This window comes from Salvelinus sp. IW2-2015, linkage group LG1 (genome assembly GCF_002910315.2).
Source record: "Salvelinus sp. IW2-2015 linkage group LG1, ASM291031v2, whole genome shotgun sequence".
NCBI lineage: Eukaryota > Metazoa > Chordata > Actinopteri > Salmoniformes > Salmonidae > Salvelinus > Salvelinus sp. IW2-2015.
The window spans coordinates 37,147,105-37,170,252 of NC_036838.1; the positions used below are offsets into that span (position 1 = coordinate 37,147,105).

Genomic DNA, 23,148 nt, shown 5'->3' on the forward strand with positions numbered 1-23,148 from the left:
CAAAGAAGTGGAGGCTTTCTCCTTCAGGAAACCTGCTGGAGAATTACAAAAATAACACATTTTCCATAACCAGTGAGTACAGAAATTTGCATCCTGTAGCTCTAACTCCAAAAAGTTTTGGGACACTATAAAGTCCATGGAGAACAAGAGCACCTCCTCCCAGCTGCCCACTGCACTGAGGCTAGGTAACACTGTCATCACCGATGAATCCACGATAATCTAAAATTTCAATAAGCATTTCTCTACGGCTGGCCATGCTTTCCTCCTGGCTACCCCAACCCCGGCCAACAGCTCTGCACCCCCCGCAGCTACTTGCCCAAGCCTCCCCAGCTTCTCCTTCACCCAAATCCAAATAGCAGATGTTCTGAAAGAGCTGCAAAACCTGGACCCGTACAAATTAGCTGGGCTAGACAATCTGGACCCTCTCTTTCTAAAATGATCCGCCGCCATTGTTGCAACCCCTATTACCAGTCTGTTCAACCTCTCTTTCGTATCGTCCGAGATCCCTAAAGATTGGAAAGCTGCCGCGGTCATCCCCCTCTTCAAAGGGGGTGACACTCTAGACCCAAACTGTTATAGACCTATATCCATCCTGCCCTGCCTTTCTAAAGTCTTCGAAAGCCAAGTTAATAAACAGATCACTGACCATTTCGAATCCCACCGTACCTTCTCCGCTGTGCAATCSGGTTTCCCAGCTGGTCACGGGTGCACCTCAGCCACACTCAAGGTACTAAACGATATCATAACCGCCATCAATAAAAGATTGTACTGTGCAGCCGTCTTTATCGACCTGGCCAAGGCTTTCGACTCTGTCAATCACCGTATTCTTATCGGCAAACTCATCAGCCTTGGTTTCTCAAATGACTGCGTCGCCTGGTTCACCAACTACTTCTCAGACAGAGTTCAGTGTGTCAAATCGGAGGGCCTGTTGTCCGGACCTCTGGCTGTCTCTATGGGGGTACCACAGGGTTCAATTCTCGGGCCGACTCTTTTCTCTGTATATATCAACGATGTCGCTCTTGCTGCGGGTGATTCCCTGATCCACCTCTACGCAGACGACACCATTCTGTATACATCTGGCCCTTCTTTGGACACTGTGTTAACAACCCATCAAACAAGCTTCAATACCATACAACACTCATTCCATGGCCTCCAACTGCTCTTAAACGCTAGTAAAACTAAATGCATGCTTTTCAACCATTCGCTGCCTGCATCTGCCTGCCCGACTAGCATCACTACTCTGGACGGTTCTGACTTAGAATATGTGGACAACTACAAATACCTAGGTGTCTGGCTAGACTGTAAACTCTCCTTCCAGACTCAAATTAAACATCTCCAATCCAAAATTAAATCTAGAATCGTTCTATTTCGCAACAAAGCCTCCTTCACTCACGCCGCCAAACATACCCTCGTAAAACTGACTATCTGCTCATCTGTAAATAGCCCATCCAATCTACCTACCTCATCCCCATATTGTTTTTATTTACTTTTCTGCTCTTTTGCACACCAGTATTTCTACCTGCACATCATCATCTGCACATCTATCACTCCAGTGTTAATTTGCTAAATTGTTATTACTTGCTACTATGGCCTATTTATTGCCTTACCTCCTCACGCCGTTTGCACACACTGTATATAGACTTTCTTTTTAAAATTCTATTGTGTTATTGACTGTACGTTTGTTTATTCCATGTGTAACTCTGTGTTGTTGTTTGTGTCACACTGCTTTGCTTTATCTTGGCCAGGTCGCAGTTGTAAATGAGAACTTGTTCTCAACTAGCCTACCTGGTTAAATAAAGGTGAACAGATAGTTCAGTTCTTTCTATTTTCTGTAACATGCAATTCAGTAGACAATGGACCTGATCGGACAGCTCAGAGCTTCTGCTCTTTTCTGTCCATAAAAAACAAATGGATTGGTGGAAGAGGCAGGGCAGGCCAGGAGCAAGGAAGGAGGGTGTGGTCAAGCAAGGCATCCCCCGAGGCTGAAGGCCCTAAGATTTTTATCAGAACAGGCGTAGATTAGTTTCACCTTTTCCTTTTCCCGACATGAGTTTGTAGTGTTTAAAAATAATAATAATAATGTCATTAAAGTTATATCTCACAACTGTGTGGGGGAGAGGGGTGGGGGCGCTAAGGAGTGCATTCACAYATATCTACATACTTTCATACACACACAATTTTTGCATTTTTTTTTTGTATTTCGTAAAAAATAAAAAAATTGTAATCTTTCCCTTTTCCTCTCTTCTAGGTCAGTTTCAGCATTGTGGACATCTGTGGTATATGTGGCCTGAACACAATATATGCTATATACTTGGTATGTAACTTTTTCACTTATGGTTGGCACAAATTTGCGATATGGGGGAGGGGAATGGGCAGGGTATATGCAAATGAAATACTGTAGTTTTTACTATAGTTAAAAAAGTGTTGTGTTTTTGCGGACATTACTGTACTATTTACTACAGTGTTTTTTGCGGATAATACTGTATAATTKACTATAGTATTCTACAGTATAATACACCATTCTATAGTAAGTACTACACATGATAGAGGGATACTACAGTGTGTAGTATAGTATTCTACAGTATACTGCAGTTTACTATGGCATTCTATTCTAAGTACTGTAGTACTCTATAGTAAACTGCAGTATTTTTTCATGTGGGTATACTATATACAGTCATTGGTAGAAGCTAATTTTTGGACACCGCACCGAGACAACTGCACGCCCATTGTGGCGCAGAGGGACAATCTGTTCACAAGAGCCGAGAGGCAGCGACACGACTCATTTGCATGAGCCAGCCTAGGAACGAGGACAAGCTGCGCTGCTGTTCTGGTCTGATGAGGCAGCAACAAGGACCAGAAAACATGTACATTTAAGCCACATAAAGGGCGAACAATCCGCGATATGGTTGTCGGAGCATGGAAGCTCCAGAAGACGTATCGGTCCGGGAACAGCTTTTCCACGACCGAGTCAGAGAGACCATAGTAAGTACAGTCTGTTCTCGTCGACTGCGGTGAAATTGAGAGCTTGCCTGTTGATTGGAGTGCTCTCGCTGCACTGCTGTGATCATCAGCCAACTGCAAATGCAATTGTATCTCATAACATTTACAATTTGCTGAATATGTCTGGCTGTAGGCTATTCCAGGAACTTGCTGTTAGAATTTGTGTATCTGTATCATATTTCTCAATTACCCATTTGCCCTACCATTACTAATGTATACCTTCAGCGTCCCTCCTGTGTTTTTGGTAAAGAAAAATGTGAGGTCAAGAATATTGTGCAGCAGTATGCACTTTTATCKTACACCTGTCTACAATRTAACAACAAACATCAGACAATAATTAGATAGTTCACCAAGTAGGCCTGATGCAGGATAGTTATTGCATTCTTGATGATATAAATTACATTTAYTATAATTATTAACACCATTGTCTGTGTACTGGTAGATCCAGATGTTGAAGCATCAACATCTCAGCATCAATGAAGTGTACAATGTAGACTAACTTTAATTTAACCTAATATTCAGCTCTAAAAACCGAGTCACAATGAGAACCTGGGTATTTGTGGTAAAGATTGGTTATTGYTGCACAGGTATGTGCTCAAAGCACATTATGTTATGGGATGTCAAACCTGTTGCCATTTTTATGTAGTGTAAAATGGAGTTGGACCAGTATTTGTTGCATTAAATGTTGTGCTGTATGTGCTCATGTAATCCTGGCATGATGGCTCTATCACCACAGCAGCACAGGGAAGTGACCTATGACCCTACTTAGCACAGTAGATCTCTGTCTCTCTTCTGCCTGTCTGACTCACTGATACAGATGACATTAAGTCATTCCAGACTCCCTTCCTCTTTCTCTATTTTCTAACGCCCATTCCTGTGAGTGCATTATAGGCTGCTAATAGCGTTAATCTTTGTGTGTTTATGTGGGAAATTGTGTTTCTATCCACATGCACGTGTGTCATATGTGCCTTAGGCTGGACAGAGTGTGCAGCCTTTTAATCAAGTAGTGGTAGTGCTAGTTCAAATTTTCATGACCTACATCTGCCCTTCGAAAGGCTGTTCAGTCTTAACAGGTACCGTGACATGCATAGGTATCAATAATAACATTCCTCCACTTCTATTTTCCAGTAGGGCAGAATGGACACAACATGGTCTCAATGACAGAGCCATGCATTAGTAGCCCAACCTGTCATCAGAGGCGTGCTTTTTYTCACAGAAATATTCAGCAAATACTTGTTGTGTACAGCACTAACAAGCAAAATATTTGTATGATATGATGTTTTACCTTTACATCCAAACTTTTAACAACATGCCTGAGACAGTTATCTTTTGTTCTGTCTTTATGACATCAGTGTCCAGCCCACTGACTAATAGGAAATACTGGAGAAATCCTTCAGCACACAGGACTTGAGTTTGTCTAGTGGGCTGGTAGCCTAGCCTAACCTGAAAGTATTTACACAACTGCAGAGAGGAGGATAGAGACAGACTGAGAGAGGGAGGAAACATTTCTGATGTGAAAGTCAGAAAGACAAAGAAAAACATACAGAGAAATACAAGACAGAATGACAGACAGACAGGTGGGAACAGACAGACAGATAGGGAGTGTGCGTCAGAGCTGAGACAGGGAACACTGTTGTCCTCTGGACTAGAGCAGGTGAAGGTGCCCTCAGTGGGGCTCKGTCTGTCTCTTCAGGAGGAGAAAAAATATAACAGGCCTGTGGTGTTTTGTCCTTCACAAAGGACAGTCTTGCTGTGACTGAACATGATGGCTGTGTTTGTTGGGATTGGAGTCTCAACTTAAAGTGCATCTATACACAGTATATGCTGTGGACCCTCAATGGTGCTCCATATTCTCTGTCTGCCATTTATTGGCAGTTTGCTCTGATACAGAGTGGGGCTTTTGTTTGGGGCATTAGCGTGCTGGGCATTAGCTGTTGGGGCTGTGAGCTGTTGGGCATAAGCTGGTTAGCATTGTGACATGAGCTATGTTTGCCCTCTCCCCCACACTCCCACATCTCTCTATCAAAGGGTGGATTTACAKCAGTAAAATGTGTGTAGTAAGATCTATCTCCAACATCAGATGTGTAACTTTTCTGTTTACACCTTACTTTAGCCTTGGATGTGGTGTGGCCAAAGCCACATTCCAGCTTCATGTGTGAGTGCAGCTATTACCATACCGTAAATACCATAGTATATAGAAAATCAAAATGTTTTWAAATGTATTTTATTTAACTAGGCAAGTAAGTTAAGAACAAATTTGTATTTGCAATGACGGCCTAAGGATAGCAAATCAAACTCTACAGGAGCTTCTCATCTAAACCATATTCTACATAATGTTGCACATTTGATTAATGCAACGATTCACAAATGTGTGGATCTTTTATAAGCCTTTAATTTTCAATTTAGCTAACAGAGCAAGAATGCTGTCTACTGATATTAAGGTAATTCTTGCAGGGACAGGTGGTGTGGGAGACATCTCTAAAAGGCAGATTTGAATCTAGATCTGTCTTTTTACACTACAATATCATCTTTCCTGGAACTAGTATCCATTGTCAAAGTATTGTAGTGTAAAGAGCCCCAAAGTTCTCATAGATCTTACAGCTTTGTGGTCTGTGGATTTAAAACCCCTGTCTCCCAAAATCCTCAAACTGCCCAGCATGGGCTCCATTCTCTTTGAGATGTCTGAATGCCTAGGCTGTTTCAGTCCTGCCTAGTTTATTATTCTTCAGCCTGTATCTTAGTACTGGCCAAKGACTGGTTTTAGATGGCTTGCTTTATTACAGAGCAAGTCACACATAATGTACTTTAAGCATCTGAATGTCTCAGTTGGCTATTTGAAGCACTGTGTCACTCTGTAGCAACGTCTTTCAGTTTGGGAATGGGAAATGAATAGTTGTTATTAGGCATTTTCTGCAGTTGCGTATTTATATTGTAGTCCATTKCTCTAACAAAGCTTTTACTTGTATACAGCTAAGCCTGCAACTCAACTCTGGTATAATTGCAGTGACATCACCACATTATTTCCATCAGTAGATTTATTAGACTCCAAAAAAGACTGGCAAGGACATGACGTCAATCCACACTTACATTAGGTGAAAATGGTTTAGAAACTAACAGTATACAGTATATTGCATGTGTGAGGTAGTTTTTAATGCTAAACATGATCTGTTACAACTACTGAGCTCTGCCCTAGTTCATTGGATGTTGGTGTCACTGGGCAGGCTATGAGGTGGGGTATCCAATTCTGCCTTGTCGTTCATCCACTCACTAGGTAAATCTGTGGTGGCTGCCATTTGTGGGTCAAGCTTATCAAATGTACATGATTATTCAAGTCAGCAGGCACATCATGTCCAAGTAAACATTTAAGGGCATCATCACAGACACAGATTCTCTCCCTGTAACAATGATCAAATTCAGATAGGAGTGCCCACATTGCTAACATTTACAGTTATAGGATGTAGCCCTGTTTTTATTTACCTTCATAACATGTTATATTGGAGTATTCTATTAGACCACCGGAATATTCTGGAACAGAACATTTACTTACCTGCGGGATCAGAGGTAGCTATCTCCTTATGTCATATTTATGATATTATGATGTTTTTCACTCTCTGTTATTCGTTATCCTGATTGCGTCATCTTTATTCAGACCAAGGTGGGGATATGTTGCTTTGAAACTGGCACAGAACTGCTGCCATTCCTAGTTCCCTAAATTGGAAGAATAGTGTCCTCCATTTTAGAAAATGTCTGGTCATTTCTGTTTTATAGGGGATCGGTGGGTATGTGAGTWTTTTGTTTGTTATGTTTTTGGCTTTTTTTGTAATCCCAGCCGGTCTCCTCTCCACTCTCTCGTTGCTTAATCTGGTAATCCTGATCATCTGACCCCCTCATCTATCTACTACATAACTAATCCCGATGACCCTGTTTATAAAACCAGGGGCTCAATCACAGTCACAGATTGCCAAAACCTTCATTTGGTAACTAGAAATCCACTCCAATTATGTAATTCAGCATCTGTAATACAGTTAGGCTACCTACCTACAGACAGTACAGTATACAGTATCACTAACCTGGGGATCTTCCATTTTCCGATAATAAACGAGAACTTAATTTTGTTGTAAAGGGAGAGAATGCAGAGTTCAACTTGATTCTACTGATCAGTGATTGATTCACRTACATTAGGATGTGCCTCCTGGAATGCAGGCTTGAGGGTAAACTATTGTTTTGAAGGTAGAACCACAAGTGATGATCTGCATTCATCTCGCCACACATGCAACAATAAATCACTCTAATCTGAGTTATGTGGCTAAACGGGTTCATAGCATGCGTCTATTGGCTTTTGTTCAGAAGTCTTCAAACAAACAGCAAGATATACAGTTTGACGTGGATGACAAAATTGACTTTCCACTCCCTAGAATGTGCATGTTCAGTCTTATCCATGTTTTCTCTTTGAAAGTATAAAGACACCCAGCTTTGACAGAGGGCATGCATGATGTTACTCGGGCAACCATAGCAAAAATAAACACAGTGCGGGTAACAGAGAGGGAGATGATTGACTCTCCTGTGTGTTCCTGGGTTCAGTCATCTCTAAGATCATTGGGGTGATGTCTTGATGAACCAGCTGGAGGTTGAAAAGCCTGCCTGTAAATGATCTGCATTAGTGTGACAGAGAGGACTTGAAGACTTTGTCTGGTGTTTGTTTGCCCTGTGCGAACCTGCTCACCTCTGTTATACAGCAACACTCGGGGTCTACAGCAGCGTTGTGTGGATTTTTTCTATAGAGTGAATTCTTGCTTTATAAATGCAAATAGAGACGAGAAAACAAACTAGCAATGCGCATGTCCCCGCCCATATGTCTTTTTCAGCCAACTATTTCCTGTGTGAGGGGGGCAAAATTCACTTGTCACTTAAATCTCGCTGGACTGATTGCTTTTATTTTTCTCCTGCGACTCTTTCATGCTTTTGCGTGTGCCTGTTGTTYTTTCCCGTTAACGTTACGACCGCGGATATATTTGTAATGACCTGTCAAACACACCCAGCATTGGCTGAAATGGACTCAATGAAATACATTGTCTTTCCATTGCGTCTATAAGAACACAAAAGTTTTGTTGGGGATTTAACACATAATCTCGACACTTGCATCATAAGAAAGAGAGGAAAGATAACTTTATTTTGATTCATTTTGATTCGTGTACATTGTGGAATTGAAAAAAGTAATAATTTGSYACAGTTGAAATGTTAACAAATTCKATGCGCTGAAATGAAAGCATCTCCTGAAAATGAACAGTTGGATTTTAGTGATATTATGTCTGATTTCGCAAACAATGTAAAGCATGTAATCTAAATCCAAGGATGTTGATTTCTAATCCAAGCGTATCCTGCTATTGACACTCTTGTTGAATTATTCAACAGAACGTGACAACATGAATTAATGAGTGCAGGGAGGCCTAGACTAGGGATGGCCAACTTGGATGGGGTTGGGGGGCCACAACAAAATCTACTCATATGGGGGGGGAAGTTGCTCGCGCGTCTGCGTACCCACATCCATACCCCCCCCCCCCCCCACACATTGCAAACAATTTTTTTAGCGGGCCTCCCTCTTGACAGCAGAGAGAATCACCATTTTGTGCAATTCTACACATTTTTGCCATTTTTCATTTATTATATGTTTAAAAAAAAAAAAAAAATTGATGACCTTTTGCTACAATAACCGAATAATAAAAGATTTTGACTTATTCCACAATTAGCATGGATTAATCATAGGAAGTTTGATCGCTAAATGTTGATCTCAGTGTTTTTATCTCCACAGATCTGTGTCCTGCTTTTCATATGTCTCTACATTGTCTCCTATCTGGTCATCACCCACTACAAGAGGAATGCTGAGTTTACCGTAGGTACGTGTGAGTCTGAGGTAAACGGTCAGTGGAGTGGAGGCCAGGTCACAGTGGACTGCAAGGTCTGCTGGGTTTCTGCGGCTCAACACTACTGATTTAACTCTAAAAGTAATTGATTAGACTCTTGATAGTTCTGTATGCCTCCCAATGTCCTCCTTTGGTCCTGTACGTGTAGGTGTTGTATTACAGCCAGGACGGCCGTATATATGTATACAGTGCCTTCGGAAAGTATTCAGGCCCCTTGACTTTTTCCCCATTTTGTTACTTTACATCCTTATTCTTAAATGGATTACATAGTTTTTTCCCACTTCAATCGAGACACAATACCCCATAATGACACAGCAGAAACAGGTTTTAGACATTTTTGCTAATTTATAAAAAATACAAAACTAAAATATATTATTCAGACCCTTTACTCAATATTTTTTTGAAGCACCTTTGGTTCTCCCATTCTTCTCTGTAGATCCTCTCAAGCTCTGTCAGGTTGTATAGGGAGCGTTGCTGCACAGCTATTTTCAGGTCTCTCCAGAAATGTTTGTTCTGGTTCAAGTCCGGGCTCTGGCTCGGCCACTCAAGGACATTCAGAGACTTGTCCCGAAGCCACTCCTGCGTTGTCTTGGCTGTGTGCTTAGGGTCGTTGTTCTGTTGGAAGGGGAACCGTCGCCCCAGTCTGAGGTCCTGAGCGCTCTGGTGCAGGGTTCATCAAGGATCTCTGTACTTTGCTCTGTTCATCTTTCCCTCAATCCTGACTAGTCTTCCAGTCCCTGCTGCTGAAAAACATCCCCACAGCATGATGCTGCCACAACCATGCTTCACCATAGGGATGGTGCCAGGTTTCCTCCAGATGTGATGCTTGGTATTCAGGCCAAAAAGTTCAATCTTGGTTTTATCAGACCAGAGAATCTTGTTTCTTATGGTCTGAGAGTCTTTAGGTAACGTTTGGCAAACTCCAAGCTGGCTGTCATGTGCCTTTTACTGAGGAGTGGCTTCCGTCTGGCAACTCTAAGATAAAGGCCTGATTGGTGGAGTGCTGCAGAGATGGTTGTCCTTCTGGAAGGTTCTCCCATCTCCACAGAGAAACTTTAGAACTCAGAGTGACCATCGAGTGTTCTCGGTCACCTCCCTGACCAAGACCCTTCTCCCCCGATTGCTCAGTTTGACCAGGCGGCCAGCTCTAAGAAGAGTCTTGGTTGTWCCAAACTTCATCCATTTCAGAATGATGGAGGCCACTGTGTTCTTGGGGACCTTCAACGCTGCAGAAATGTTTTCGTCCCCTTCCCCAGATCTGTGTCTGTCCTGTCTCAGCGCTCTACGGACACTTCCTTCAACCTCATGGCTTGGTTTTTGCTCCGACATGCACTGTGGGACCTTATATAGACAGGTGTGTGCCTTTCCAAATTATGTCCAATCTATTGAATTTACCACTGGTGGACTCCAAGTTGTAGAAACATCTCAAGGATGATCAATGGAAACAGGATACACCTGAGCTCAACTTCGAGTCTCATAGCGAAGGCTCTGAATACATATGTAAATAAGCTATTTCTTATTTTTTATATTTTTTATATTTAATACATTTGCAAAAATGTCTAACTTGTTTTTGTTTTGCCATTATGGGGTATTGTGTGTAGATTGCAGAGGATTTTTGAAATGTATTTAATCCATTTTAGAATAAGGCTGTAACGTAACAAAATGTGTAAAAGGTCAAGGGTTCTGAATACTTTCCAAAGGTACTGTAAATGCATATATCGGCATATGTTTGCCCTTGCTTCACACTGCTGTGTATAGATTTTGTATGTCTGCATAAACAAGTTGTTGTTTACTATGAAGGAGCCATAATAACTGTATGTGTGCAGGCATGAGCTAGGGTGTTTTTCACTGCAGCAGCCCCCACTTCACTTGTGAGTGTATGTTTCCATCAGGAATTTACAGCAAGCGTTGGTATGGCGGACAGGATGCTTTCCAAAATACACTCTGGTACAAATTACAGCCAGAGCCTGTTATGCAACCTCCCTTGGTCTCCCGGATCCTCTGTCCTGTTAGACTGGGCGAGGGGCGCAAGAAATGTTCCCCTGGGATAATAATACGCTCCGTAGGGCATACACAGTGCACAACAACCCCCACATAACACACTTAGACACACGCGCGCGCACACACACACACACACACACACACACACACACACACACACACACACACACAGAACCAGCGCCCACCTAGTCAGGAATGTACGGTCTGCAGCACCCCTTGGACAGCCAATATGGGTGTGTGGACTGGGGGTTTTCACAAACCAGATGTTTCTGGCTATGGTTCCGTTCTAGTAATATCTCTTGTGTAGTGTGTAAACCATGTAGGATGCCAGAGATAGAGAAGTAAGGGGGAAACGGAGAGCTCCATGGGTTTTACTTTAACCAACAAAGGACTCTGCACTTAGGCTGTCTATCCAGTCTTAATTTGCTGGTACAAAACATTGGGGTACGAAATAAGCCTCAACTTCGAAGCCTGTGCCAAATATGATAATTCCGTTTTTATGACAAAATTGTTCATCGTAAGGGGACTGGTTAGCAAATTGTTCAATACCACCCCCACCCCTTTTCCCAACACTTGCACATGCGTACTAAATTGTGCACTGATTTGTTCAGTTGTTGGAAATAGCTGACCGATCTGATCAGTCACGGATCAGGGCCATACACATATGGGGCCCAGAGATCTTCAAACAATATATTACTGTACTTTGATAAGGATTAGCGGTTTGCTTTTGGGCAATTTAATTTCCTGCTTTCAGAAATAATCTATTATTTCCGGTTCCTGGTTTGTAGCCTGCAGCATAAACACACGCACAGACACAGACACAGACACAGACACAGACACAGACACAGACACAGACACAGACACAGACACAGACACAGACACAGGCACAGGCACAGGCACAGGCACAGGCACAGGCACAGGCACTCAGCCTTACCACACACCACACAGCCATAACACACACACACAGCCATACACACACACACAAGCCCATACACACACACACAGCCATACACACAGACACACTGTACGTAGGCCTACACAAGAATTTGCTTTGTTTGATCACACACAAACACTCTTCCACACATGTGCAAACATGTTTGTCATTTATAATTGTTACTACAAGAACAGTTTTAGCCTGCAGGTGTTTGTTAGAATCAGTGGTGTAGTGGTGCCTGGAGAAGTGGGTGTTTTGCCAACATTTTTCCAAACGGCCTGAAGGAAACACACCGTGTGAAAACTTCTATGAGAAACAGTGACATACTCTCTGAATGACCTAAAATGATTATTGGTCTTTCACAGTCAGGCCAACCCAAGCTGTACTGTGCAGTAGGCTAATAGTAGGCCTACTATTGAAACCGATCAACTGAGTCAGTAATTCACCGGTTTCAGATTTTCCCCCCCAAAATTCAGGTATTCGTTCTCAAAGTCACACTTTAGTTTTTTACAGAAAATCAACAAAATTGTATGTTCTAAGTCTATAATAATGCTTAAACCACGTGAGGTCTGGGAAAAATCTACGAAATGTATTTTTTTTTTTTTTGAGTAGTTGATCTTTAATTCAAGTGTGCAGGCATCTAGCACTATTGTTTTATAAGCAGTGTTTCTGTAGCACATGAGATGGAATTTGCAAAATAAATGGCATTTGATTGATTAAAATAATCATCATGACATCATTCTGACAGGTAGGCATGGGCTACTTTGTAGCTAGTTAACATTTCATAGAGCAGGTTTTTGGGAAAGGCTTTCCATCTACTAGAAGACAGTTAGGCCTGTCATTCACATCACTATGTTTTCCTGTTCCTTAATTTGTTTGAAACCTGGACATTTTGCTTCATATTATGAGGCGTGTCTTACCTTTCTTCTTCTTACCTTTTGGCCTATGGCCAAAATCCCACCATATAAACGGGGAGGCAATTATTCTTATGAAGACTTAATCAAATGTCTTCTCCTGTTCTATTGGTTTCCTTTCAAAGTTATTTCATTGTCTAACAGCCAAAGGCATTATCCTAATCTTATTAGCAACCCATGATAGTTGTTGCATCTTTAAATCCCCCCTCTTTCTAACAGATCTTTCCATCTCTGTCCATGAAACCGCTTGCATGTGCGGTGAGCGTTTTGGAACAGTGTTTTCACACAAATTGCATTTTGGAATATTCACGCGTAGTCCTACTGGCCTGTGCATATTGCTGGGCCTAAAAAGGTATACCTGCGTATACCCTCCACTACACCACTGGTGAGAAATGAGCAATGTGTGCTTGTCGCCCTTCAGGAATTTAGGGGAAGGAGGTCTTGTCTTTGATCAGGTTCCCAGCTTCTTGCACAGCCTGTCTATCCCCTCAACCCCACACACTTTTTCCTCTTTCTGTAAGCCATACTAACAATTGCGTTGTGTTCTTTAAATTGTAGATAACAGTGAAGATGCAACAGTCAACAAAATTGCGTGAGTAACTTTGAACAATAGAGGCTTTATTACCACCAATCATATCTATTCTGCCACAGAATGTCAGAAAACCAATATACTGAACCTACCTACATATTTGATATTTCTATGTATCATATGGGACTGCTGCTTCTTTTGTAAAAAATCAATTTTTCTCTGTCTTTCTCTAGGCTGTGGCTCTGTACGTTCACTCTCTCTGTCTCTGTGGGCGCTGTTCTACTCCTACCACTCTCCATCTTGTCCAACGAGGTCCTGCTCTCCTTCCCACAGAGCTACTACATGCAGTGGCTTAACGGATCCCTTATACATGGTAAACACACACAAGCAGCTACATTAACATACACACACACACACACACACACCTGACTGACACACCTAATGCATACAGACATTTTGTTTGTGCGAAGGATGAATGACAGTTTAAAGTCATGTGCTAATGAAAGATCTTCTCAGCAGGTAGTTGGTTCAGTGCATATGCTTCACATATTTGCTTTCCCATTTAATTTTTTCCAAGAATTTGCAGTCCACCACAGGTTGCTAAGGGTGTAGCTATTACCTTTACTCAGTGGTGATGATAAGACTACAGATACGAGCTCCTCAGAGCCTTGAACTTTTAAAACAAACGTTTATGAAACTCCACTAGAGACCTCTCTTAGAACAATAGGTTCCATAAAGGTTCTTCGGCTGTCCCCATAGGAGAACCCTTTTTGGTTCCAGGTAGAACCCTTTTGGGTTCCATGTAGGACCCTCTGTGGAAAGGGTTCTACCTGGAACCAAAAGGGTTCTAGTTGGAACAAAAACGGTTTCTTCAAAGTGTACTCCTATGGGGATAGCCGAAGAACCCTTTTAGATTCTAGATAGCGCCTTTTTTTCTATGAGTGTATAGCATGTAGAGAGTGAACCTCTCACTGTCTCTAACACTGTCTGTAACACTGTCTGTCTCCATCTCTCAATACAGGACTGTGGAATATAGTCTTCCTCTTCTCCAACCTATCCCTGGTCTTCCTCCTGCCCTTTGCCTACTTCTTCACTGAGTCTGAGGGCTTCGCTGGATCCAAAAAGGTACCTGCTTCAGTGACAGAGCAGACTGGTAGCAGATGTGCTCGAGCCAAATCCACTGAGTGTTGTGATGACATGATGATTGGGATGAGTTGGCTGAAGCACAAACAGACCTTGGACCAGGCTAATGAAAGAGCATCATGTATATGTACACTGAGTGCTCTTTCCATGACACAGACTGACCAGGTGAATAGAGGTGAAAGCTAAAATCCCTTATTGATATTGTTAAATCCAGTTCAATCAGTGTAGATGAAGGGGAGGAGACAGATTAAAGAAGGATTTTTAAGCCTTGAGTCAATTGACACATGGATAGGCAGTAGGTGCCAGGTGCACCGGTTTGAGTCTGTCAAGAACTGCAACGCTGCTGGGGTTTTCACACTCAACAGCTTGCTGTGTGTATCAAGAATGGTCCACCACTCAAAGGACATCCAGCCAACTTGACACAACTGTGGGGAAACATTGGAGTCAACATGGGCCAGGATCCCTGTGGAACGCTTTCGACACCTTGTAGAGTCCATGCCCCGACGAATTGAGGCTTTTAGGGAAAAGGGGGGTCCAACTCAATATTAGGAGGGTGTTCCTAGTGTTTTTGTACACTCAGTGTATATAACATGTGGTATAATGTTTGTATACCCTCTGTACACAGGGTGTGATGGCCCGTCTGTATGAGACAGCAGTAGTCCTCTTCCTCCTGACCCTGCTCGTGTTGGGGATGGTGTGGGTGGCATCAGCCATCCTTGATGACAACATGGCCAGACAGAGTCTTTACGGTAAAACAAACCCTCTTCTCCTTCTCTCTCTCTCGATCTCTCCCCCTTTTCTCTCACTTTCACATCCTTAAAACTGTTTTATGTGCTTTTCGTCTTTTACCTTCCACCTCTTCTCATATTTTGTCTTTTGCCATTGTTAATTGCAAATGTGAAATGTAAGTTTAATTCCTAAATGTATCTGTAATGTGTGAAATTGTTTGTCTCTCAGATCTGTGGGAGTATTATCTGCCTTATCTGTACTCCTGCATATCCTTGTTCGGAGTCCTGCTGCTGTTGTGTAAGTACAGTACATGTTTACCCAGCGCCGGGCCGGGGGCATTTCATAAATATGAGGATGACTGTATTTCTATATTATATGATTGTATCCCCTGTGTCTCCCACAGTATGCACTCCTCTGGGACTATCACGCATGTTCAGCGTCACAGGAAGGCTACTGGTCAAACCAAGGGTGAGTGTGTCTGTGTAAGACTCATGCCGGGGTGTTTTTGTCCTTTAGTTTATGTGTTGTCTGTACAGCTCTGGAAAAAATTAAGAGACCACTGCAAAATTATCACTTTCTCTGGTTTTACTATTTATAGGTACAGTGGGGCAAAAAAGTATTTAGTCAGCCACCAATTGTGCAAGTTCTCCCACTTAAAAAGATGAGAGAGGCCTGTAATTTTCATCATAGGTACACTTCAACTATGAGGGAAAAAAATCCAGAAAATCACATTGTAGGATTTTTAATGAATTTATTTGCAAATTATGGTGGAAAATAAGTATTTGGTCAATAACAAAAGTTTATCTCAATACTTTGTTATATACCCTTTGTTGGCAATGACAGAGGTCAAACGTTTTCTGTAAGTCTTCACAAGGTTTTCACACACTGTTGCTGGTATTTTGGCCCATTCCTCCATGCAGATCTCCTCTAGAGCAGTGATGTTTTGGGGCTGTTGCTGGGCAACACGGACTTTCAACTCCCTCCAAAGATTTTCTATGGGGTTGAGATCTGGAGACTGGCTAGGCCACTCCAGGACCTTGAAATGCTTCTTACGAAGCCACTCCTTCGTTGCCCGGGCGGTGTGTTTGGGATCATTGTCATGCTGAAAGACCCAGCCACGTTTCATCTTCAATGCCCTTGCTGATGGAAGGAGGTTTTCACTCAAAATCTCACGATACATGGCCCCATTCATTCTGTCCTTTACACGGATCAGTCGTCCTGGTCCCTTTGCAGAAAAACAGCCCCAAAGCATGATGTTTCCACCCCCATGCTTCACAGCCTGTCTCTTATACACATCTAGATGTGTATAAGAGACAGATACATGGCCCCATTCATTCTGTCCTTTACACGGATCAGTCGTCCTGGTCCCTTTGCAGAAAAACAGCCCCAAAGCATGATGTTTCCACCCCCATGCTTCACAGTAGGTATGGTGTTCTTTGGATGCAACTCAGCATTCTTTGTCCTCCAAACACGACGAGTTGAGTTTTTACCAAAAAGTTCTATTTTTGTTTCATCTGACCATATGACATTCTCCCAATCTTCTTCTGGATCATCCAAATGCTCTCTAGCAAACTTCAGACGGGCCTGGACATGTACTGGCTTAAGCAGGGGGACACGTCTGGCACTGCAGGATTTGAGTCCCTGGCGGCGTAGTGTGTTACTGATGGTAGGCCTTGTTACTTTGGTCCCAGCTCTCTGCAGGTCATTCACTAGGTCCCCCCGTGTGGTTCTGGGATTTTTGCTCACCGTTCTTGTGATCATTTTGACCCCACGGGGTGAGATCTTGCGTGGAGCCCCAGATCGAGGGAGATTATCAGTGGTCTTGTATGTCTTCCATTTCCTAATCTGTCTCTTATACACATCTAGATGTGTATAAGAGACAGGAACAGAGGAGCCTCTTAAAGAAGAAGTTACAGGTCTGTGAGAGCCAGAAATCTTGCTTGTTTGTAGGGGACCAAATACTTATTTTCCACCATAATTTGCAAATAAATTCATTAAAAATCCTACAATGTGATTTTTCTGGATTTTTTTTTCTCATTTTGTCTGTCATAGTTGAAGTGTACACCTATGATAAATTACAGGCCTCTCATCTTTTTAAGTGGGAGAACTTGCACAATTGGTGGCTGACTAAATACTTTTTTCCCCCCACTATGTGTTTGGGTAAAATTAACATTTTTCTTTTATTCTATAAACTACTGACAACATTTCTCCCAAATTCCAAATAAAAATATTGTCATTTAGAGCATTTATTTGCAGAAAATGACAACTGGTCAAAATAACAAAAACAATGCAGTGTTGTCAGACCTCGAATAATGCAAAGAAAATAAGTTAATATTCATTTTTAAACACAATACTAATGTTTTAACTTAGGAAGAGTTCAGAAAGTAATATTTGGTGGAATAACCCTGATTTTCAATCACAGCTTTCATGCGTCTTGGCATGCTCTCCACCAGTCTTAATCACATTCCAGAGGTTTTCAACAGGGTTCAGGTCTGGAGATTGGGCTGGCCATGACAGGGTCTTGATCTGGTCCTACATCCACACCCTGATTTACCTGGCTGTGTGGCATGGAGCATTGTCCTGCTGGAAAAACCAATCCTCAGAGTTGGGGAACATTGTCAGAGCAGAAGGAAGCAAGTTTTAGTAAAACCAGAGAAACTGCTAATTTTGCAGTTCAATTCTTTCCAGAGCTGTATATAGCTTTGTGTATCGGTGTACCCCATTGTATGTGTGACTCCCTTAATGTCTTCCATCATCAGTTGCTGGAGGACCTTGATGAGACAATGAGTTGTGCTGAGTTTGAAGAGGCCTCTCTATCCAGGAACCTCACTAGTAAGTCTCATGACATAACGTACTGTATATCCATGATATAACATATGTCAATTTTATGCCATAATTTGTCCCTTTCATGCATAATTAAAGTGATGCTAATTCTCTTTAAAGGGAATGAATAGAAGCTTATCACAAAATTACAACTCTCTCTTTCCTCTGTAGGTGGGACCTTGTTATGGATTAATGTGAATGCAGAGGTTCTGAGGAACCGGTTCCTCAACATTCAGGCCCGGCGGATTGCTCTGGGTAAGAACTAGAGGTCGACCGATTATGATTTTTCAACGCCGATACCGATTATTGGAGGACCAAAAAAAGCAGATACCGATTTAATCGGAYGTTTTTAAAATATTTTTAAAATATATATTTGTAATAATGACAATTACAACAATACTGAATGAACAATGAACACTTTTATTTTAACTTAATATAATACATAAATAAAATCAATTTAGTCTCAAATAAATAATGAATCATGTTCAATTTGGTATAAATAATGCAAAAACYCAGTGTTGGAGAAGAAAGTAAAAGTGCAATATATGCCATGTGAAAAAGCTAACTTAAGTTCCTTGCGCAGAACATATGAAAGCTCGTGGTTCCTTTTAACATGAGTCTTCAATATTCCCAGTTAAGAAGTTTTAGGTTGTAGTTATTATAGGACTATTTCTCTCTAACATTTGTATTTCATAGACCTTTGACTATGGGATGTTCTTATAGGCACCATAGTATTGCCAGCCTAATCTTGGGGGTTGATAGACTTGAAGTCAAAAACAGCACTGTACTTCAAGCATTGCGAAAAGTTGCTGGCAAACGGAGGAAAGTTCGGTTTGAATAAATGCTTACGAGCCTGCTGCTGCCTACCACCACTCAGTCAGACTGCTCTATCAAATCATAGACTTAATTATAATATAATAACACACAGAAATATGMGCATTAGGTCATTAATATGGTAATATCCGGAAACTATAATTTCGAAAACAAAGCGTTTATTCTTTCAGTGAAATACGGAACCGTTCCGTATTTTATTGAACGGGTGGCAACCCCAAGTCTAAATATTGCTGTTACATTGCACAACCTTCAATGTTATGTCATAATTATGTAAAATTCTGGCAAATGAATTATGGTCTTTGTTACGAAGAAATGGTCTTCACACAGTTCGCAACCCAACCTGCTGCATGTACCCTGACTCTGCTTACACTGAACGCAAGAGAAGTGACACAATTTCAGGCACCGCATTGATTATATGCAATGCAGGACAAGCTAGTTAAACTAGTAATATCATCAACCATGTGTAGTTAACTAGTGATTCTGTTAAGATTGATTGTTTTTTTTATAAGATAAGTTTAATGCGAGCTAGCAACTGCACTCGCATAACAGGTGGTCAGCCTGTCACGCAGTCTCCTCGTGGATTGCAATATAATCGGCCATAATCGGAGTCCAAAAGTGCCAATTACCGATTGTTATGAAAACTTGAAATCGGCCCTAATTAATCGGCCATTCCGATTAATCGGTCGACCTCTAGTAAGAACCATTGACTTTCCTAGAAACACAGAACATGTCCTACGCTTCGAGGCCTGGCCAGGAAAACTGGCTATAAGTAGGGCCTGGAGTTTGTCCCGTCAGGTCAAGTGGTCAGGAAAAACTCCAAACGATAAAAAGACTGATTCTCAGACACTAACTCTGGATTTCTGTTTTTGCCTTCAGAGATACGGAAGAGAGCGTCACCATGGCAGCGTAACCTAGGATACCCATTGGCCATGCTGTTGCTGCTGGCTGTAACGGTGAGGAGAGGCAGACTCACCACTCACCTCGCCTGCTGGCACACACCTGACATCACATCCTCATTCAAAATGTTGTGTGTGTTTTGATTGGCTGTGAGTGTTGTTCTCTTTCCCAGGTGGTGTGTGTGCTCATTGTGTGTTACCATGTGGTGGAGTTGCTGTTTGACGATACAGCTATGCCTCGAGGGATGGAGGTGAGGGGATGCTTTCCTTTACAAGCAATAACTAATAATTCAGCAAATATTTAATTCAAACAAAGATATGTTGTCGCTACTAGTTCTTGCCTAGTAACTTTTTAAGTGACACTGTATAGCATAGTAGAGCTATAGTAGACCTGTATACACTATGAAACAGAGTTTATAAAATGTGTGTACTACTGACATTTTAATTGTATTATCACATGATGTAAATAGTACTAACTTTCTCTCTCCTCTTGAAGGACCCTCTCCTGGGCGCTGCCTCGTTCTCCATGTTTGGTTCGTTAGGGGCTGCAGTGCAGGTGATCCTCATCCTGTATCTCATGATCTCCTCAGTAGTGGGTTTCTACAGCTCCCCACTGTTCACTGGACTACGCCCCCGTGCACAGGACACCACACTGACACAGGTACACACTGGCACACACACACACTGCTCGCTCTCTCTTCCGTGGGGCATTCTCATAATAACCCAACTTTCTTGCTGTCTTTTCTCAGATTATTGGGAACTGTGTGTCTCTATTGGTGCTCAGCTCAGCTCTGCCTGTATTTTCTAGGACTTTGGGTAAGTCTGCAGAGGAGGACTTGGTGTCAGGTGCTCTTGTATGATAGACTGACATACATATAAAATACCAACAAATAGATGCTTTTTCTAAACATTAACCATGTAATGGTTTGGACCTTTGGTCTTGATGATTCAGGGATCACCCGGTTTGATCTGCTGGGAGACTTTGGTCGGTTTAACTGGCTGGGAAACTTCCACATCGTCTTCCTGTATAACATACTGTTTGCCGGGCTGACCTCTGCCTGTCTGATCAACACTCTCACATGGACTGTACAGAGGGAACTCATCAGAGCATTCGGTATGTTGGGGTCACACACATATACACAATCCTGCATGCATGTACGCATGCTCACACACGTTGTGATAGGCTGATTCCCTAATCTGGTCCTCTATCTCTTCACAGGGCTGCATAAACTGCCGTCGACTGTGTCCCGCTCCACCATCCCACTCAGGCTCCTATTAGCTAATGGACTCTCAAAGATTCAGTGACACTTGAACAAGCCAATGACCTTGGCTAACGAAGTGAGTTTACCAAAAATCAGTGTCCCCAAATATTGAGCTGATGTAAACTCTCATTGAAAGAGAGAAGAGATTGACCTGTTTGCTGATGGACGACTGGTGATCCTGTCACCACTGATATGAGAAGAGGAGGAAACTTGGTTAGATGAAACATATCGTCTGATCAGGAATGGACTTGGACCTCAGACATGATCATACTTACAGAGAATAGTTACAGGTACTGCGCCATAGGGGACCAATGCAATTTGTCTCCTTTTCTGTCAGGTCTATAACGGAGTAAGTGAGAAATAAAATAAAAAAGAAGAGGGAGACGATGGTGGTGAAAACTAAATGAACAGAAAGGGAGCAAGAATTTAGGTTTCTATGCGTAGAGTATGGAGATGGTCATCTTCGAGTCCCAAGGTCATTCCCAATATATGAACACTTCATAGACATCCAAAGTGACTTCTGCTGAAATGTCTGCCAATCTCAAAACATCTTGATCCCTGACTCTTTGACTGGAAGGAACTCCACAAGAACATCAGCTCTATGTACTTCTTTAGATCTGGCTTTTCCTCTAGCACTTATGACCTTATTTATTATTCAAATGATTTATTCTGCTGTGTCATCTTGTGAACATCATATCACTTCTTTCTGTTGTCCTTTAATGGAATGTTTTGGAAAGAAGAAGATGTCTGCATGGTGTCAAAGAATAACAGTAAATCGGTTAACAGTAATGAAAGTAAGGGACGGGTACAGTAACTCTACTTCTATGCATATGGCCAATTCTACTATACTCCTTTTTAGTATATCATTCTCATTTACACATTTGTATCACAACCTCGTGTAATAGGGACAGTTTATTGTTGGACTGAAAAGTTGGACAGCTGCCTTTTGTGACGAGAACAGCAACATACAATGCTTAGCACCATGGCGCTAAAGGAAATTTAAGGTAGAGACCGGAAACAATGGCCTGGAAGTTAAGACCAAGTTAAACTGTGATGTGTTTACAGTGTGTGTGTTTATGTGCCTGTGTTTGAGTAAAAGAGTGCCTGTGTGTGTGTTTGTGTCCGTTCGTGTACATTCATTTTTTTGTGCAATGTTGCATTAATGCATGGAGATTTTTCTCCAATATTTCAAGTTCCTTTAATTTTTTAAAATCATGTTTTTGTTTTTTAATTATGAGTTTGTGTCAATAGATTTATTTTGACATCAAGTGAATGTTCATGTGTTTGTCTCACAGGGGTAAAACACTCCTCAACCTCTCCTGAATTGTTCAAATGTATTRCCATTAAAATGCCAGAACAGTAGGCTACTACATGTTAAATTGTCTGTATGTCTTGTAAAACTGTATGCTTTACTATGATGTATGATTGTTAGCTAGCTATACATTTGAACTGGTTAAAAGTATATGAAAATAGTTTTTGTAAGGACTCTTTACTGGAATAATAAATATTTTCAGTCTATTTCTTATACCATTGTTGCTTTTTTTTGCATAGCATACTAAGAAAATGTATTGATTTGGAAACCCTGTTTCACTCACTTGGAAGATTGCCTGATGTTTTTAGAGCCTCAAATTGGCTAATCTTTATGTCGAGACAAATCCATGCCCCACACCATCTGTTATGTGTCTAAGTACCACATGGTATGGTAAAGATAAGTCTGTCATAATTCTTACTTTCTCAATGATGAAATTGAAGGTGTTGCTGGATCTACACAAAGATGACGTAAGTGCACTCAACCTAACATAAACATTTCATAGCTGCCTAAAGTGTCTAACAGACACATTTGAGTGATCACTTTCCAAATCATAACAGGGCCCAGCATACACACAAGCCTACTTAACAGATTTTTAAAAAGCACGTTTCTGTAAAGGTATGTATATGATAATCTTGTATTGTCATTGAGCATTTAATAATAAAAACAGATGAACGTGTTTTGCAATATTAATGTGTTAAAAAGGCCTAGCTTGTGTCTATCTCTCACATTTGTAGATAACTAATTCAGGTTCAGAGTGACATCTGCTGTACAAAATGGGGCACCCTCCTTATACCTCAATACCACTGTCGTCACTAGCTACCACAGCCACAAAGTTATAAACCCCGCCTAT

The 23,148-nt window shown here is 41.6% G+C and overlaps 1 protein-coding gene across 1 annotated transcript; it reads left to right on the plus strand.

Moving 5' to 3' along the window:
* Positions 1-2,782: 2,782 nt before the first annotated feature.
* On the plus strand, positions 2,783-21,394 carry LOC111966736 (limb region 1 homolog-like protein). Its single transcript, XM_023991635.2, has 16 exons — positions 2,783-2,982; positions 8,810-8,894; positions 13,329-13,362; positions 13,533-13,672; positions 14,321-14,424; positions 15,068-15,191; positions 15,400-15,468; positions 15,575-15,639; positions 17,931-18,003; positions 18,166-18,249; positions 19,705-19,781; positions 19,898-19,975; positions 20,221-20,385; positions 20,474-20,540; positions 20,677-20,838; positions 20,944-21,394. Exons 1-16 carry the CDS (start codon positions 2,917-2,919, stop codon positions 21,027-21,029), a joined length of 1,479 nt encoding a protein of 492 aa, XP_023847403.1. The 5' UTR covers positions 2,783-2,916; the 3' UTR covers positions 21,030-21,394.
* The last annotated feature ends 1,754 nt before the right edge of the window (positions 21,395-23,148 follow it).

Coding starts and splice junctions, on each gene's coding strand:
- LOC111966736 (XM_023991635.2), top strand. CDS start 2,917: ATGGAAGCTCCAGAAGACGTATCGGTCCGGGAACAGCTTTTCCACGAC. Junction 15,192..15,399: donor GGCCAGACAGAGTCTTTACG/GTAAAACAAACC, acceptor TTTGTCTCTCAG/ATCTGTGGGAGTATTATCTG. Junction 20,839..20,943: donor GGAACTCATCAGAGCATTCG/GTATGTTGGGGT, acceptor ATCTCTTCACAG/GGCTGCATAAACTGCCGTCG.